At 36.5% G+C, this 15335-nt stretch overlaps 1 protein-coding gene across 2 annotated transcripts in view; it reads right to left on the bottom strand.

Annotated features, from left to right (window-relative positions):
* STK26 (serine/threonine kinase 26) overlaps positions 1-15335 on the bottom strand; it is a 65153-nt gene that overhangs the window by 35911 nt on the left and 13907 nt on the right. The window contains exon 1 of one of the 2 annotated variants that reach the window (XM_060292129.1): positions 10945-10991. The exons of the other annotated variant lie outside the window; for it this stretch is intronic. Within the exon in view, the coding sequence (XP_060148112.1) occupies positions 10945-10959 (15 nt within the window). The 5' untranslated portion in view covers positions 10960-10991. Of the gene's footprint in view, positions 1-10944; positions 10992-15335 lie in introns of those variants that run through there. 2 annotated transcript variants of the gene reach the window in all.

Genomic DNA, 15335 nt, shown 5'->3' with positions numbered 1-15335 from the left:
ACACTATAAGAAAAGTTTAGGACAATATCGTTGATGAATACAGATTCAAAAATCCTCAACAAAATATTAGCAAACCAAATACAACACTTAAAATGATAATACACCATGATCAAGCGGGATTTATTCCAGGGATGCAAGATTGGTTCAATATTTGCAAATCAATCACTGTAATATATCACACTAACAATAGTAAGGATAAAGATCAAATGATCATCTCAATAGATGCAGAAAAAGCTTTTGACAAAGTTCAACATCCATTCATGATAAATACTCTCATCAAAGTTGGTACAGAGGGAACACACATCAACATAATAAAGGTAATTTATGACATACCCACAGGTAAAATCATACTCAATGGTAAAAATCTGAACATCTTTCCTCCAAAATCAGGAACAAGACTAGGATGCCCACTCTCACCACTTATTTTTTTAACGTCACATGGCCATATGTTTTTTTAAAAACATTTATTTTATTCACTTCTTTTTTTTTTTTTTTGGCTGTGTGGGGTCTTCGTTGTAGCACGCAGGCTTCTCTCCAGTTGTGGCATGCGGGTTTTCTCTCTCTATTTGTTGTGTGTGGGCTCTGTAATTGTGGTGTGTAGGCTCCAGAGCGCATGGACTCTGTAGTGTGCAGGCACACGGGCTCTCTCATTGAGGTGCACCAGCTCAGAAGTTGTGGCACACAGGCTTAATTGCCCCGTGGCATTTGGGATCTTAGTTCCCCAGCCAGGGATTGAACCCACATCCCCTGCATTGGAAGGCAGATTCTTTACCACTGGACCACCAGGGAAGTCCCTCTCACCACTTCTAACATAGTATTGGAAGTCCTAGCCACAGCAATCAGATAAGAAAAAGAAATAAAAGGCATCTAAATTGGAAGGAAAGAAGTAAAAACTGTTACTACAATATTTGCAGATGACATGAGACTTTATGTAGAAAACCCTAAAGTCTCCACCAAAAAAATAAATAAATAATATGGTTAAGTTACGGGATACAAAATTATATACAGAAATCTGTTGCTTTCTATACACTACTAATGAACTATCAAAAAAAGAAATTAAAGAAGCGATACCACTTAAAACTGTATCAAAAAGAATAAAACACCTAGTAATAAATTTAACCTAGGAGGTGAAACTCCTATACTCTGAAAACTATAAAACATTGATAAAGGAAACTGAAGATGATACAAAGAAATGGAAAGATATCCTGTGTCATGCACTGGAAGAATTGCTATTGTTAAAATGTCTATATTACCCAAAGCAATCTATAGATTTAATGCAGTCCCTATCAAAATATCCATGACTTTTTTTTTAATAGAACTAGAACAAATCCTAAAATTTATATGGAACCACAAAAGACCCTGAGTAGCCAAAACAATCTTGATAAAAAAGAGCAAAGGTGGGCTTCCCTGGTGGCGCAGTGGTTGAGAGTCCGCCTGCCAATGCAGGGGACATGGGTTCGTGCCCCGGCCCGGGAGGATCCCACATGCCACGGAGCAGCTGGGCCCGTGAGCCATGGCCACTGAGCCTGTGTGTCCGGAGTCTGTACTCCACAATGGGAGAGGCCACAACAGTGAGAGGCCCACGTACCACAAAAAAAAAAAAAAAAAAAAAAGAGCAAAGGTGGAGTATCATGCTCCCTGACTTCAGACTGTACTACAAGTCTACAGTAATCAAAACAGTATGGTACTGGAATGAAAACAGACACACAAGTCAATGGAACAGAATAGAGGGCCCAGAAATAAACCCACACATTTATGGTCAATTTGACAAAGGAGACAAAAATATACAATGAGGAAAAGAGAGTCTCTTCAATAAGTGGTGCTGGAAAATTGGACAGCTACATGTAAAAGAATGAAATTAGAAAATTTTTCTCACACCACATACAAAAATAAACTCGAAAGGGATTAAATACTTAAATGTAAGACTGGAAACTATAAAACTCCCAGAAGAAAACAAACATAGCAGATCACTCTTTGACATAAGTCATAGTATTTTTTTTAGATCTGTCTCATCAGGCAAAGGCAATAAAAGCAAAAATAAACAAATGGGACGTAATTAAATTTAAAAGCTTTAGCACAGCAAAGGAAACCACTGATAAAAAGAACAGGCAATCTACTGAGTGGGAGAAAATATTTGTAAATGATATAACTGATAAGGGGTTAATATCCAAAATATATAAATAGCTCATCAACTCAATATCAAAAAAACAAACAACCTGATTTAAAAATGGGGAAAGGACCTGAATATACATTTTTCCAAAGAAGACATACAGATGGCCAACAGGCGTATGAAAAGATGCTCAACACCACTAATCATCTGGGAAATGCGAATCAAAGCCACAATGAGATATTACCTCACACCTGTCAATATGGCTATCATCAAAAAGACCACAAATAACAAATGTTGGCGAGGATGTTAAGAAAATGGAACCCTTGTACGCTGTTGGTGGGAATGTAAATTGGTGCAACCACTATGGCAAACAGTTTGGAGGTTCTTCAAAAAACTAAAAATAGAACTACCATATGATCCAGCAATCCCACTCCTGGGTATATATCTGAAGATAACAAAAACATTAATTGAAAAAGATATATGTACCCCAACGTTCAGAGAAGCATTCTTTAAAATAGCCAAAATATGGAAACAACCCAAGTGTCCATCAATAGATGAATGGATAAAGAAGATGTGGTATATGTATCCAATGGAATATTACTCAGCCATCAAAAGAATGAAGTTTTGCCATTTGCAACAACATGGATGGACCTGGAAATGGATGGACTTAGTGAAATAAGTCAGAGAAAGATGAACAGCGTATGTTATCACTTATATGTGAAATCTAAAATATAAAACAAATAAATATATATAACAAAACAGAAATAGACTCACAGATATAGAGAATAAACTAGTGGTTACCAGTGGTGAGAGGGGCTAGGGAGGGGCAAGATAAGGGTAGGGGATTAAGAGGTACAAACTACTATGTATAAGCAACAAGGATATATTGTATAGTTCAGGGAATTATAGCCATTATTTTGTAATAACTTTAAATGAAGTATAGTCTATAAAAATATTGAATCACTATGTTGTACACCTGAAACTATTATAATATTATAAATCAACTATAATTTTAAAAAAGGAAAAGAAAAGGAAAGTCAGGGGCAGATGGAAGAAGGCTTCTTGTATACTTAAATCACAGAATTAGAGGGCTGGAAGAACTCTCTTAAAGGCTTTCTAAGTACTCTCCAGTCCTGGCTACACATTAGAATCACCAGTACATCTTTTAAAATGCAGATACATAGGCCTCATTCCAAAACTACTGATTCAGAATCTCTGAGACTAGGGCCCATGAATCAGTATTTGTTTAAAAAAGTACTCCAAACTATTTTTTATCTAGTCATTTTGGCACCAGTCTTAAAATCAGCATTTAGGAACCACTGAGCAGATAGATCTGAAATTTGAATCCTTCATTATAGTGAACTCATTATCCCTATTTTTCCCAGACAAGCATGTGGCTCTCTTCTAACTCTGCACACTAAAAGTGGACATCTTGGAGATTAAAATAAAACCAAGAGGACTTTGGTATTTACATATACATACCTATATTTTAAAAATTAAGTCCTGCTATACTCGTTCTAAGGACACCTCGAATAAGACTGTAAATGTAACATTTACCCAAACTCATGCAACATATCCCATACTCCTTATGTATGTATTCTTGAATAATTTTTACCCAATACAGTCTATGTAATAATAGGGTATATAATAAGTTATGATGTATTTGATGGCCATTTTGAGTTAACAGTCAATATTGACAAAGAGTAAAAGTTTAGGTCTAGTTAGCTTCTAGAAAATGGGTACAAACTGTGGAGGGGGGTGTAGGGGCAAAAAAATTTTTCCTCAGCCCTCTTAGGGTCTCTGCCTAGGTTTGAAACTTAAACTAAGACAGATGAACAGAAGAAAAGAATATAATTTAATAAAAGTTTTACATGACACTGGAACCTCCATATGGAAATGAAGACTGAAAGAAACGGTTAAACCTGTGTGTTTTTATGCTAAGTTTGATGAAGAGTGGAACGTCGCGGAAAGAGTGATTGGGCAAAGGGTATGAGCTAAATACAGCAAACTGTGGGAAACTTAGCAACGCCTGTTTGTTCCAATTCTTTTTGGCGCCACCTTGTCTTTGGAGATAAGGATGCTCCTTTCCTCTGGGCATAGGGAGAGCACCTCTCAAATGAGAGTTTTCTGACCTGCTTCAAGGCAGCAGTGTGGGGGAGGTCTTTCTCAAACTCCTTCAACTTAAAATATTCAACATGCCAAAGTGCGTATTTTGGGGTTAGTGTGTCCTGAACCTCATCAGGGGACATTAAGAATAGGTGATTAGAAGAAACAAGAAAACTGTAGGCCAAATTAGAATTAGTCTTGGGGTTCTAGCAGTATGAAGACCTGGAAAGCCAAAGGTAGGAAAGAACCAAAGATAAAGAATCTAGTTTCTTTGAATCTGAGGTAGCTATGTAAGCCCTCTAGTCTGGAACTGAAAGTGAAAACATAATAGATTCAGGAAAAAGAAGATAGATTTCTCAGAGGTTTTTACCAAGAAGGGTTGAGTTCAGGTGAAAGAACCTTCAGAAACCGAGAACCAAAGTCAGCAAGGCTGACCTCAAACGAGGTTTTGCACTTGCCTCCCAACCTTAGTAAAATCCATACTATGAGTGCTCTTGACTATAAAATACATTTTGCACTTTACAAAGACTCATCTGTGTATTGGCCTATCAGTGACTCACTAATGAGGAGGGGCACACAGGAAATTATGAGCAAAGAACGTGCTAATGCTATCAAGGCTTAGAAAGGAATATCTCTTACTCATTCCAGCCTCTCAAGTGGTAACAACCAGAAGGGATCTGCAATGAACTCAGGATGCCCTGACAATCACAGAGAGTAACTAAAAACATTAGCTTAACAATGTACTAAAAACTAGAGATACACCCAGTTAGCTATCTCTTTAAGTTGCTCAGATTAGTTCTCCTAAGTTAAAGAGGAAATATTTTTCTAGATTACTTCCACGTCTGTACTATTACATGTCATTTAACAATATGGAATGCATAGAAATATAAGTCTTTCTCTAGTGGTTCCATAAGCCTCAAATTCAATTCGTTTTATTATGGTATGTTAAGATTTTTCAATTGCCCTATGAACACTGCCTCAAAAGTCTGTTGTGTGCTTCCTAATCAAGATATTGCCAGAAGAAAAAAGGGAAAGATTAAAAATCAACAGCCATCTACCCCTTAGCACTACTTGCGTTCAATACCACAGGACACTATCTGTCTTTTTAAAGTGCTATATATGATCTAAGCACAATTGACTTCTCTCTGGATAGAACCATAACAGTCATAGGCATTTAGAGCTGGAAGGAAATTGTCATTTAATGCAACTCCTTATCACCACCGTCAGCAACAAGCATTTATTGTTTGCCTGCTGTGTCCTAGGTTAATACCACCAAACAGAAGCTGCGAAATTTAAGGCCATTTATGTCAAAATGATGGTAGGTGTAGGGAGAGATTAAAAACGGAAACAGAAATCCTGGAATTAAAATAATTATAGAATCTCTGAGATGAACAGGAATTTAGCAAGGAATGAATTTAGCAGGATAAAAGGAATTTAGATTGATCCAAAATGTATTTTTACAGGGAGAAAAACTGTAGTCTAGAGAGGTTACAAATTGTTCAGTGATATAAGGCAATTAACTAGTGGCAAAGCTAAAACTTGAGCCCAAGTCTCCTGACTCTTAAGTCTAAGTTTCTTTCACTACAGCTTGTAACCTAAACTATACCCTTTTGCTATAAAACCAAAATTATTTTCCATCATGAACAGATCACACAACTATCCAATGTCTACATACTAATATCCCTACATTTAAAGAAATTGAAAAAAAAAGAATGTGAAAAAAATTTAAACTTAGAAGAATTTGAAAAAATTTAAAATAGGACTTTCCTATTCTTTGAATACGATTTCTTATAATTTTTGAACGACTATGCAATTGACTGATCCCTGTATATATGCACAATTACCAAACAGTTCATATTAGAGCCGTACAGTATGTAATCTTGACTTTCTGACAAGGTTACTATACTTGGACCATTTTTCCATGTCAATAACTAGACTGGATTGGGGTAGCCTCTAAAGTGTGGGAGGCAAGGTAGCAATGGTATTCTATACCATGATTCCCATAGGACCCAATGTCCGGAAGCCAACAGCTCCAATTCCAGCTTTATCAGTGATTTATTGTAGACTTCAGTAACCATTAACACTAAGGTTTTCAGTTCTGTTCAGAAAAAAGACCCTCAAACTGATGAAATTATCCAAGAATAAAGACAATACTTTTGTGCTAGGTTTTATATAGGCATAGAATTGTTCAAATGACCATGTGAATACTCAGATTACTTTAATAATGAGAAGGATAAAGCAAACTCCTCATAAATTTTTCTAAATTTTTGAAGAATGTGATGTTAGCAGAGTATTTCTCTACCTTACCTCAGGTTCATATTACAAATATCTGATGAAATTTTATGGAAATCTTAAGAGACCTCTGTGATTTATATTTATGAAGTAAAATATTTAGCTTCACTACATTTTGCATATAACAGAATAAGAACTAAGATCAAAATTAATTATGTCTGTATGTGTTTCAAATTAAACAGAAGAATTGAGCTTAAAGTCAAATCTCTTGAGGTGGTCAGTCGTTTGAGTTTGTATTTCCATGTCTGTGAGAGCTCAAAATACTTGTATAAAGAAAATGTTCCTAGTTAACCTATTCTTATTGAATACCCACATCTCTCAAAGGTAATTATAACTTGCTTTTGCAACATAAAGTAGAAGTCAAATTATTTGATTTTATGTACATAATGACATAAATGAAATGTAGTCAGAGATATAGTTAAAACAGCCCTGGGCTTCCTTGTGGTCTTCAGACAGCATTTTCTAAACTCACAGTTGAGTCCTTGTCTTTACTCACCCACTTAAAAGGCAGTTTAAAGATGGATGAGGCAGCAACAAGGCAGCCCTGGTCGTAATAGCAAAGCATAAAGTCAACAATTTAAACTTTCAGCAATACTGTGCACAGCAACAAGAAAAATGTGTTCATAAGGCAAAAATAAAATTAAATTTATAAGTACTTTTTCATCTTCCCTTTATTATTCCTGTTTTTTGGGGTTTTTTAATTTATTTATTTTTGCCTGTGTTGGGTCTTCGTTGCTGTGCACAGGCTTTCTCTCTAGTTGAGGCGAGGGGGGCTACTCTTTGTTGTGGTGCATGGGCTTCTCATTGCAGTGGCTTCTCTGGTTGCGGAGCATGGGCTCTAGGCATGCGGGCTTCAGTCGTTGTGGCTCACGGGCTCCAGAGCACAGGCTCAGTAGTTGTGGCGCACGGGCTTAGTTGCTCCGCAGCATGTGGGATCTTCCCAGACCGGGGCTCAAACCCATGTTCCCTGCCTTGGCAGGCTGATTGTTAACCACTGCGCCACCAGGGAAGCCCTATTATTCCTGTTTGTAAATGTACCTCATTAGCAAAAATACTTAGAATGCAAATATTTTAGTAAAGGATAACTCTGTTGAAATTATTACAAAAGATTTTGACATAGCTGTTTGAAGAGTTTCACCTGATTAATAATTCTGAGTCTACTTCATCTTTAAGAACAAAAGAAAAATTGATAATATTCCTTCATCTTAATTCCTCCTACTCAAGAGAGGATAAGAGAAGAGCTTCCTCTGCCCCCTAAGTTGCATTCTTCTTTTTACCCAACCTCAGGTCAGAGGAAAAGAACAATGAAGTAAGCAGGACACATTCTGGGATGTGAAGAATGCAATTCTTTACATAAGTTTGCAGGACAGTCCAATGTACAATCCGGTAAAGAAGAATGAAACATTTCTTTGATTCTATTGTCACTTTACCACATGCCACATTTTTCTCAACACAGCTGAACTACAGAAAGACTGAGAAGAAATTTAATTATAGCTTCCTCCATCTTAGAAATCCTCAAGCAAGAAACAAAGTCATAACAGGCAGCACTTTTATTAGCTCCATTTCCCAGATCTTTAAATTCCTATTATTTTAATTGAGAGTAGAAATGTCAGATTATTTTGTTCAGCCAGGTAAATCACCTTTGGATCTAAGACCTCTTAAATTAAAGGAAATAACTAATTTTGTCTTTTTGACTAACTCTCTGGGAGCTGAAGTTCCCTTAAACCTTTAATTATATCCATAGGTAAAGGGAAGGAAACATCCTGCAAACAATCACATTCTTCTTTCAATAACCAAAAGTCAAGGCTATCATCAAAATAAATGCTGGACGCAGATTCCATTGCATCATTTAGCTCATTTCTCTCTGACCTCACAGCCATTCCAAAGGAAAAAAGGAGATCTGGTTTCTTATAAGTATTACAGAGGTAAACAGCAGAAAGGTCAGGCAAAATTGGCATAATTTTGCTTATCCCAGAAATTACACGAAATCAGCGATTAAATGTCGGCTTCACCATCTGTATGATGAGGGAGAGAGGTGGGCTCAGGGAACTAACTGTTAAGTCCCTTACTGTTCTGACACTGTGAATTAGTGAAGCATTAGAAGCCAAATCCCTTTGTTCCCCTCCTTCTATCACTAGCAGTTGCCAACTCTACTTTTGAAGCAATCATTAAGGTAAGGGATGAACTGGCATTGGCCACATGGCCAACTCTACAGTGGTATACAATGGCTCAAATGAAAAGTATATACTATCCCATTGTTCCAGTAAGAAATTCAGAATTAGAGTAGGCTGCATTCAAGTTCCAACTCTCTGATACTATAATGAAGCAGGCTCAGAAGCCAAGGATGGATGCATAATGAGTAGCAGAGTGAACTACAGTCCAGACTGACCTCTGGCCCCTCACACTGGCCATGGCCCATTATACATGAGCGACTGCTCCAAGGAAGACAAGGGGAGCCAGCAGTTCAGCTCATACAGGACCTAAGGTTATATTCGTCTTCCTCTTCTTTTAATTGTAAATTCATTCAGAAAGTAAAGTGGCATGCAGAAACGAATGCAGTTATATTTGCCCATATACAGAACTAGAACATCCAACAAAACTAAAGGACAAAAGGGAAAATTTCAGGGATATCTTACCATATCTCAAACCCAATGCTTCAGTAAGTAGTAGCTTAGACGTACAAACAAATGCAATGTTCCATTGGGGCACAATTCTACTTTCTTATGTTTGAGCCTTTAGGCCATGCCATTTTCGCAGTCAACAACACCCTACATCTCCTCTGGAAATCCGCATCTCTAATTAAAACAAACAAACAAAAACCACCTTCCGAACTCCCCAGGGTAACCTGATCACCCAAACAAATTCAATTGTTTCACCCTCTGCCTTCCCACAGCCCTTTGCTTGAGCCTCCGTTACAGCACGCATTTCATTATTTTTGCATTCTCTTTCATTGCCATGACTTTTCTATTGCTATTTTCTAATGAGTAAGCTCATTGAGGTTGGGGCTCTATCTCACTAAGCACCAGGTACCCTCACAGCACCCAGTACAGTCCTTCGTATACTGTGGCTCTTGAATGTTTTTAGGGTGCTTACCTGGGGGCCCTCCTAAGATGAAATCTTTGGCATGAGGTTATCCTTCCATTTGCAATTTGAATTGACTTTCAGTACAAGGAAGATTACATTCAATAAACTGAAGGATGTTAAAATAGATATGAGATTCTAAGTCAATCCCTACTCTCACATGTGATTGACATAATAAAAACTTTCCAAAGTGACAACTTTGAGTTTTTTCCTTTCTACTGGGGAGCTCTTTGGGTTGCAAAACAGCACTTCTTTTTTTTTTTTTTTACATCTTTATTGGAGTATAATTGCTTTACAATGGGGTGTTAGTTTCTGCTTTATAACAAAGTGAATCAGTTATACATATACATATGTTCCCACATCTCCTCCCTCTTGCATCTCCCTCCCTCCCACCCTCCCTATCCCACCCATCCAGGTGGTCACAAAGCACCGAGCTGATCTCCCTGTGCTATGCGGCTGCTTCCCACTAGCTACCTATTTTATGCAAAACAGCAATTCTTGAAATAATATGGAGCTATACTCTAAGGAGAGTTGGTAGGAACCATACACACAAGGATGCACCTCAGTGGCATATGGAAATCTGATTCTGGAAGCACATCTGTAATCACTATTAAACAGAGCCACATGACTACTGTATGTCCTAGAGAGTCTCGCATGATGTCATACATTAATGCAAAGATTAGAGGCCTCAAAGAGCTACAGTCTATGTATCACTCTGCCGAACATTTCTTTTAATTTAGTTGGGCTGAACACATATAGAAATGCACAATTCGATCAAGGATCGGGTTTAACCATAAACATTAAGGTTAAAGTTAAAGGGATTATTACTGACTAGACAGGATACTGTATAAATATGGCTTGGGATTGATAACAAGCTCTAACTATAAAATACTCATTTGGAAAGGAAGACAAGGCTATACAATGAGAGGAAGACAAAGATTCTGCTAATATATAAATGATAAAACGGGCCATTATTTAATCAAACCCACACAGGGCACTTTAACATGATGGACACTGAGAGCCTCATTTTATGCTATCCATACTAGAGGCAAAATTAAAGGATGTCATTCTAGCACTTTCAGAAATAAACACCTTTGGATAGAATCTAAGGCAGAGGCCCCTTATAGCAAATATCAAACTATCACGGATAATGTTATAATGAATCTTCAACACACTTATTAAAATGCATTGAATTAAAACAAAATTGATTTGCTCACTGTCTATCTTCCTTCTCGATGTGGAACTCCAATTAAAATCAATAGGTTTGAAACTTGTAAGCACAGCACTAAATTATTAACACCATGAGTTCTTTTAGAAAATTAACACTGAAAAAGTGGAATTTTACATAGACTTACCTTTTCATTCTTCATGAGAAAGTGGTTGCAGTATAATTTCCTTCCAACATTTCCCTCTTTAATCAAATCTATACTTTGAATGAATTTAATCAAATAGTATTTGCAAGGAGTTACCCAATGGAATCTTAGGACTAAGGAAATTTATCTCTTGGGTCCTGCTGGCTTTAACATTCTTTGATCCCAAGAAAATGATACCGATGGCATGATGTGTCAATAGCAAAAATTTTAATCTTGGCCAGCCCTAAGAATGGAGCAGAGAGGAGATTATAGAATGCTCTGAAAGAATGTTCCCTAATTTCTCAACAATCCATTTCCCACTTTTCATTTCCCCAAAGTGAAAAATATCATCACAATGTGTGTTTATGTGTGTGTATGGGTGCATGGCTAAAAGAATAATGTTTATTATTTTTTACGACCTATCTACTTCTTTAAAAGAATTGGAGCAGTGCATTAATAAATAGGAATGCACTCAGAAACGAAGTAAAGTGGGATGTGTATGTGTAACTGTTGTACCTGAAAACCTAAGCTAAGAAGAACTACTACAAGGGAGCATAAAGTAGTTCTGTGCCCCGCACCATGATACACTCAACATATATGAGAAATTAGCTCACATCAACAAATTTGTTACATTAACAAAACAGGGTCTGGATTTCAACATCCTCACTGATAAGGATTTTATCATCAGTATTCCCTTTCCTTTGCACAGGGGGTACCAGTTCATTTGAAAAAAAGAAGTCCTAAATATTGCCATATTTCCAGTTTCCCATAGAATTTCAGCTTAGAGAACTCTTCTTCTTTTTATTATAAATTAATCTCTGCCTAGAGTTCATCAGCTTTTCCTGAACTAAAGTTTCTCAAACCCATCTCCATCCTACCCTACACCCCACTGTCAATAACATTTGTGAATGTTCTAATCCCTATCCCTAAAGGTACAGATTCATCAGTTTTTAATCCCCATTGATCTGTGCTGACATTGCTGAAATCTATTCATGTCACCAAAGCACAATATTAGAAAAATAAATTTTCAAATAAAGGGGAAAATGCTACTGAAATTATGAGATACCTACTAATATGAGTTGAATTTTTAATTTTTAAGAAATACCATTATAAACATAAGGCTGTTTACATATTCTCCATAAAACCATGGCTAAGGTAATATATTTTAGTAGTTGGAATAGATGGTCCTGTTCACTTTGCAATCAACTTAACGAAACTGTAATTCTCCAATAAGGATAATCAACATCCAGTACCAAATTTGAATACATGTACAAAATCTGATTTTGTCCTCCAAAAAATATGCTATACAATCTGTTTAGAAACTTTAAAGGACCATAGGATTTTAGAACTGGAAGTGATCTTTATAAAATACTTGGCGGTTTTGATTTTATAATGAGTGATTTCTAGCTGGGGATGGGGTGGGGGGGGCAATGACAAACAAGTAACCTCAGGATGCAGACAAATGGCAAAGTTCCTTAATTAGTTTTCGAACTGCCATAGCGAAAATAATCTTGATGAGCAATTCAAAGTAATTAGAATGCTTTGAACAGTACGCTACCCAAAAAGATCTGTGATCTACAACTTGAGCTGACTGGTACCCTATCATTTTACAGCCCTAACCAGAGATAAAGTACCATTCACCAAACAAATCTTTATGGCCCTCCCCAAAAGGACCCACAGAAGATTTTGAAAAACACAACCTTAGAAGTCCATTTGTCTTTTCTTGTCTTGCCTAATTTCATTCCCTTCCTTTCTTTCCCTTCTTCCCACCCAGTCTTAAAGCCAGCTCAGCCATCCAGTGATGCCTTTCCTGACCATCTCAGAAGCCTCGCTTGACTCATCCATCCTAGGAATTTCTGACAGGTTAGTAGGGAGCCACTGAAAGCTTTTAGCAGATGAGTGAAAAAATAAAGTCTGTGTTTCAGGTAGTTTCATTATTTCTGCACATTGCCTTGGAAAGTTGTCAGCACAGCTTTCCAAGTGTATTTAGTGACAGAGGCTAGAATGGCATGATAAAAGAAGGGATGATGTCTGACATTTCCCAAGAAAAAAACACTGCTAGAACTTCATGATTAACTGAATATGGAGATAAAGGAAATCAGCAGCAAATTACAGATAATGCCTGCTGGTCTTTTTCTCCCTTGATAATTTTGTGATTGACCAATATATGTTTTATGGCTGATGGCATCTCTCCCACTAAATCAAGTAGTTAAGTGGCATTTGGTAGAGCCTAATTACTTCATATGCTATGATCTAATCATTTTAATGCAGTTTTGATTAAGTACTATTCTCCTTACTGCTGACAAGGTACCTGAGATGCTAATTGTAGGGTGAAGACACTTATTCAGTACAAGGAGGAAACAAATGTGATTATATCTGACGCCTAATTCTCTCTATTCACTTTCCTTCTCTAATAGATATAGCTCCTTAATTTAAAATAGTGATAAAAGCAATCAATGCCCTCCCTCATAGTCCTATAAAATTCAGTCACTTTTATTTTTTTGCTATAGAAACTAAGAAAAATATTAAAATATATTTGTATATACATACACATAATTTATCGTTCATTTTCTGTTACCAACAGAACTTTCTATATCACTCAACCGTTAAAATTTTTGTCTAGAAAACAAATAAAAATGTATTTCCCTATTAACTATGATCTGGAGTCTTTCCTTGAATTAAGCATTACAATAATGGGACCAATATACAAGTCAGTTACCTCAAAAAGAGAAACTTTCCTATTATCTTACTGTATACCTAATCCCAGAGAAAATACTATATAATGCTTCCTTTTTTTAGATCAGCAATTCTCAATGAGGTTCCATGCCCTAAGACAGGGCTTGGCAAACTTTTTCTGTAAAGGGCCACGCAGTCAATGTCTTAAAGGCTTTGTGGGCCAGGTACAGTCTCTGGTCTCTGTCATATATTCTTTTTTAACAACTCTTTAAAATGTAAAAAAAAAATTTCTTTTTAGCTTTCAGGTTACACACAGACTGCAGGCAGGATTTGGCCCTTGGCTATAGTTTGCCAACTGCTGCTCTAAGGAATCTACTGTGTGTAATAAATAAACTCCTCTCTAGTGCATCTAGAATGGTTTTAGTTGTGTCCTTCTTGGGATAATTGAGAAAACATTAACTCATACCATTGTCTCTGTTTTGTGGTGCAGAATGACAATTGCAATTGAGAAAGGCTGCATTAGATTAACAAAGCTCCAAAAACACTACTGGAAGAAGGTGATCATTATTATTTTTAAAAAATACAGGCATTCAAAAATATTTACAAGGGAGAGGGGAAAATGCAAAATTTCAAGGAACCTTCCTTTTGTACAAAACATAAGCCAAACATTACAGCCTTACTACCTCTTAGTAGAAAATTAATTACACATAGTAGAAAAGTAATTACACATTAATTGCCTCAGGAGAAAATTAATTACATCCAATTCAAAATTTGCTTGGAATGAATACATGATCTCTTATCTTTTATAAATAATAGCCTAGGTCCAGACTCCTGAGCAGAATCCCCAAAGCTCACAGTTTTACATTTGAGGAGATGTGTGCAGGCATTATTTCACAGTATAAAGGAAGAGAATACACTACATTCTTCATTCTAGTAATTAGGAGAAGACAATTTAGTGTCCTAGTAGGAAAAAAGAATTAAATTCTCAAACTTTGGAATCACTCGGCCATATTAAATAAGAATATTCTTTTACAATATATGGATCATCTTTTGAGTTAAAAGGGTTTTTAAAAAATCATCTAAAACCGTGCTTTATCTTTCAATCAGGATCATACTTACACTATGACTGCACGACACATTGCCATTAAAGAATAACACACAAGAGTAATCAAATTAAATTGCTTTGGGTTATACAGATTGACTCTCCCCAAAAACCCAGGCACGTGGATGGACAATGGGAGAAAGCTGTCTCTATCCTGGAAAGTGGGGAGGGGGCTGCAATCCCTGGGCAAAATACAATATTGTTGTTGGTTTTTTCCAAGTATGAAGACATTTATACTTTTTAAACTATTGGAAAGTTAAAAGCCAACAACAGAATAATATAGTATAAGTCTTCTTAGATAAAAGTAATTGGACTACAAACTTCTCTAGAATTCTTCTCCCAGCCAAGACATAAATCAAGTGGTGCTAAAAAGTGATTAAGCAAACTTATTTAAAAGTAAATCTGAGATGCTACACAGCCTTGAAATGCTCCAAAAAACTGTTTTAATCATTCCCTGAGGGAGAATTTTAAGGCCAGAACCTACTGGAAAAGTAACAATCATATTAATTCCAGTCATTTGGAAGAAAGATTTCTTCTCTTTAGCCTCCCCTTCCCCATCCCCAAATAACAGTCCAAATTAGTCAGATATAATCCAGTGATAATCTGGCACTTTTCC

Source organism: Globicephala melas, chromosome X (genome assembly GCF_963455315.2).
Source record: "Globicephala melas chromosome X, mGloMel1.2, whole genome shotgun sequence".
Classification (NCBI taxonomy): Eukaryota; Metazoa; Chordata; class Mammalia; order Artiodactyla; family Delphinidae; genus Globicephala; species Globicephala melas.
Note: the sequence above shows the minus strand (reverse complement) of the source record. Positions and strands in the feature narration are given on the sequence as shown.